The 4,313-nt window shown below is 53.9% G+C and overlaps 1 protein-coding gene across 1 annotated transcript; it reads right to left on the bottom strand.

The window, feature by feature from the left end:
- Positions 1-824: 824 nt before the first annotated feature.
- On the bottom strand, positions 825-4,254 carry LOC103810225 (atrophin-1-like; the record flags this gene model as incomplete). The annotated part of the gene is made up of 4 exons (XM_009083118.1): positions 825-858; positions 1,453-1,633; positions 1,915-2,058; positions 3,518-4,254. Coding segments are annotated over 4 exons (1,096 nt in total), but the record flags the coding sequence as incomplete, so codon positions are not given.
- Between the last annotated feature and the right edge of the window lie 59 nt (positions 4,255-4,313).

Below are 4,313 nucleotides of genomic sequence, written 5' to 3'. Positions count from 1 at the left end.
AGTGTTACCGCTCGGCCCCGTCAGCGCTCGAGGGGGTCACGGTGGCGATCGCAGTCTCAAAGTTTCCTGGTGCTTTGCACCTCGTGACCGTGCCTGTTCCCATCAGCCATGGGAAAACACAGCCACCATCCTGCAAACAGTCTTGCGGTGCTTTGCACCCCGATGGCTGGGACTGGACCCTCCACAGGCAGGAGTGGCTGCTTAGGAAGGGGTCCTGTAACTCTTTGTTTGCATCTGAAGGGCTGTTGGAGAATGGGAAGCTGCTCTGGCTAATCTGAAAAACTTCCACATTGCTTTTCTGTATCACTAAGCAGAATCTTACATCTAGAGGGGGTAGGCTGTGAGGAGGCATCTTGAAAAAAGCCTCTGTTGGGTCTGGAGTTATTTCTTGGCCACATCTCCTCCTCGTAGAAGCGGAAAAGGCAGCAGCAGCATGTACATGAAGTCCTGCAATGCTCTGCACTTTTTATTTAATGCAACTGTTCCCCCAAAATGAAGGATGGAGCTGCTGCCACCCTGGATTCATGTCAGTCTTTGTCATTCTGAGCTCTGTGCAAACCTGATTCTCTTCAGAGCTCAGCTGAAATCACGTACCGATCGTTTCATGTCCATTAGTGGTGTTTCAGTCCCTCCCCATTTTCTCTCCTCCACTTTCTGTTCCCAGGATGCCATCCTGTACTTTTTGTCCGTCTTCTCTTGTACTCTACTGCATGGTGGGATCAGGATGTGTCACTCTGCAGCTTCCCCTCCCCCAGGATTTGGTTGATTGATTGCTCCTCTTGAGAGAAAGACATGATGATACCATGTTTACAGTAGAAGTCCATTTAAAGGGGTTTGTCACTTTCCTTCTTCAGGTGGCTAGGATAAAGAGAAGGAACAAGGTGATTATGAGAGGAGTAAAAAGGCAGTTTAGTATGTCCCCCTGCTTTTGTTAGTCTAGACCTGTGTGACACAGCTGGCCTGGAAAGTTTTGCAAACCCTTGAAGTAGGAGATGCTATTGAAAATGTACAACATTGCATTTCTCTCTTTCCCAACGTGCCTCCCCATGTGAAAACCTTGTCTTGGCAAAAGCATCAAACCCTTGTGGATGTTTTGTATTTTGGCAGGGTATTGGTAAGTCACAACTGTATTAGCATGTGTGAAACACGCAAGTTATCTCCCCTGCCAGAGGAGAGGAGCCGAGACCTCATATGAGATTAGCCACTGAAAAGCCACTTGCCAAGAATGACCTTCCTGGTGGGCAGCCCACAACTATGCCCCATGGCAAGGCAACCCTGCTTCCAGGTGTGGGTTCAGGTAGTCACCTGCTTCAGGGGCCCTGCCCCTGCACCCAAAGCTTCCCTGTGCCCATCACCTCTGTCGTCCCCAGGCCAGGGCTGAGCCTGGAGGTGTACTTGTGAGGAGAGAGCAGTCCTCTCGCCCCCTGCCACAGAGAGAGCAGGTCCACGCACCTGTAGTAATCCTCCTGCGTTGGGAGCGGCACGCCGTGCAGGGGGTGATGGGCATGGAGCCACTGCTGCTGCTCCAGAGCCAGGCGCTGCAGCTCAGCTGACTGCGCATGCATGGCCTGGAGCTGATGTGCTGCTGACATGGGCGCAGAGAGAGAGCCTGGCAGGTCCCTGTAGGGTGCAGCTGAAGCCAAAGACAAAACAGAGAATAAACAAGTGAACTGAACAGCTCCATCCTCACCCATGGCTCCTCAGCTCAGTTAAGGCTCTGCTGCACTCCTTTTCCCAGCCCTGCCCACATGCAGGATCTGCCCAGCCCAATAGCGTGGGCCTGTCCTATGCCGTGGCAGAGCTCTGTTTAACAGACCTTGGTTTGGCCCTGTGACCTCCCCGTGATGGCCCTGCCCCTTAGAGCTCCGCTGATGCTATCTGAAGGAGACCAGCAGTTCCTGTGAACATCCTTACCAAAGAGCTGGTGGCGCAGCACTTCATTCTCATGTAGAGGGTGAGGCAGGAGAGGGTTGGGGATGGTTCCAGCTGGGTATGGTATCCGGGTGAGGTGTGATCCCGAGGCAAGTGGGTCGATAAGAGGGTGAACAGAAGCTGAGGCTGGGAAGAAAAGATGTAACAGCATATTGTCCTATGCTTTATAAGAGGTAAGGAGAAAAGCACAAGGCAAAACAAAACAGGCATTGAGAAAGGGTCAGCACATGTCAGGGATGGAATGATTTCACAGGCAGACAACAAAGTACCATGTCCTTCTGAGCGTTGCTCTTTTTGCCTGCACTGAATTCCACATGAACCAGTCTGGCAGAGTTCTGTCCCTACTTCCGGGAGAAGTATTGCTCCCTAAAAGTCAATTCTGCAAGGACCTGCTCTGCAATCAGGGCTGTACCCCATTGTAGGGAACGGCGGTCGGAAGATCTCGCGATGTACGGAAAAGTTAGGAGAAGGAACCCCTTCCTATGGATGTTTAGGTTTACGCTAAGGGAAATGACGTGGATTGCCTATGCAGACATGAAGTTGGTAACGAAGGAGTGATTGTATATAAGAAGGTGTCAGTGAAGCAATAAACGCCATTTGCAGCATCCTCATACTGGTGTCAGTGCTCATTGGACCGGGGGCTGGAGTGAGGCCTCTGTGCGGTCTCAGCCGAAGGAGGTCGGTTGTCATGAAAGGCAACACCCCATATCATGCCACCCTGGTGGTCATTCATCTTGTATTGGGTGCTTCCGTTTCCAGGTCTCACCCAGGACAGATGCCCTTTCTGGTGGGTTGGACTCATTGCCAGAGTGCTGGCTGGAGGTGCACAGCTGTGGAGTGTGGGGGAAGGAGCATTCGTTTGTACCTGGTGTCATCTCTGAGCACTTGCAGCTGCTTAGTGCCAGTGTCTGTCTGTGACTCCACCACCAGATCCCACTGACCACTCACAGTAGCTGAGCAGCACAGCACTTTGTTCCTATTCTATTGTAGCTTGGGCTTTTCTTCCCTGAGGTTTTCATCCCTAAACTTTTTACTTTGCTTTCCTGAAGGATGTGGAAATGGAAGGGACCACCACTCAATTCTGAAGAGCAGCAACCTTCAGTTCCTTACAAGTAGCCCACCTCTTCTCCTATCCCATCCCACTATCTGCAGTAAGAGCCATAAGAGCAAACCTGAGAACCAACATTTCATTAGTCCTAAGGATACTGTCAAAACTGTTCTAGCAGGGCTTCCACTCCCTCTGCAGACCCCAGTGTGAGGCATACAGTTCACAGCAGCACCAGCCTGGTAGCCACTGGGACCTCAGCACTTATACTGTGTCCCCAGAGATCCAAAACAAAGGGCATGGTGCAAACAATTCTGCTCGCCACTTAGCAGCAGTGTCAAGTGTCTTTGGTGAGATGGGAGCAAGGGCAGGGATGAATGACCATGATACTGGGCTCTTATGGCTGAAGATCTGTGGCCTCAAAATCAAGTCTCAGCAGCTTTTGGACTTCACCAGGGCCAGACAAAGGGAGCACAAGGAGAGCACAGTGGGAGGGAGAGCAGGACTTTGTGCAGGGCACCACCATCATGGAGTCCTTACCTGCATGTATGGCATCCTGCTGGTGGAGATGGAGGTGGGAGTGGATGTGGGAATGCTGATGATGATGAGGTGTCACATTGAGCATCTGCAGCCGGGCCAGAGGGTCATTGCTGAGAGCAGCCACCCGCTCGGCATGCTGGCGTTCAGCTGCCAATCGCTCAGCATAGGACATGTCGGGACGAAGGGTCGGGCCAGCTGCCAGCGCCAGCCTCTCCCGCTCCAAGTGGCCCAGCCCTGGGTGGAAGGGAAAAGCGGGATGAAGGCCAGGGGCTGTCTGCAGACTCAGCCCGCCGTGGCGTGGGAACGGATCCATGGCAGCAGCTGGCATGGCGTGTAGCTGCTCCAACTCTGCTGGTTTGACTTCAAAGCCGGGCTTGAGACGTTCACGCAGGTCCCGATCTCTCAGGTCTCGTTCACGGGCTTCCCGCTCCCTCAGCTCTCGCTCCCGTGTCGCCGGATCGCTGCTGTAGATGGCTGGCACATTGTACCCCAGCAAGCCCGGGTCGACTGCGCCCAGCGGCACGTAGAAAGGGTGGTTGCGGTTGCTGGGGGACATGACGTGAGGCCGTGCGTATTCACTCAGGGTGCGCAGAGCTGGGGTGTCGGGGCCGAGATACGGGGGAACGGTCGCTACAGCACTGCCCTGCTCGAAGGAGGCGCGGTGGGGAACCGGCCCGAGGGATGAGCATCGGCCCGAGGGATGAGCACTCGACTGGACGGCCCTCCTGAGCCATCTTCTGCAAAAGAGCAGAGAGACCAGCTTCAGGGTCCCAGCAGGGAGCAGCCAAGGGGGCCC

This window comes from Acanthisitta chloris, unplaced genomic scaffold, assembly GCF_000695815.1.
Source record: "Acanthisitta chloris isolate BGI_N310 unplaced genomic scaffold, ASM69581v1 scaffold31639, whole genome shotgun sequence".
NCBI lineage: Eukaryota > Metazoa > Chordata > Aves > Passeriformes > Acanthisittidae > Acanthisitta > Acanthisitta chloris.
This window is presented reverse-complemented; position numbering and strand designations above follow the sequence as displayed.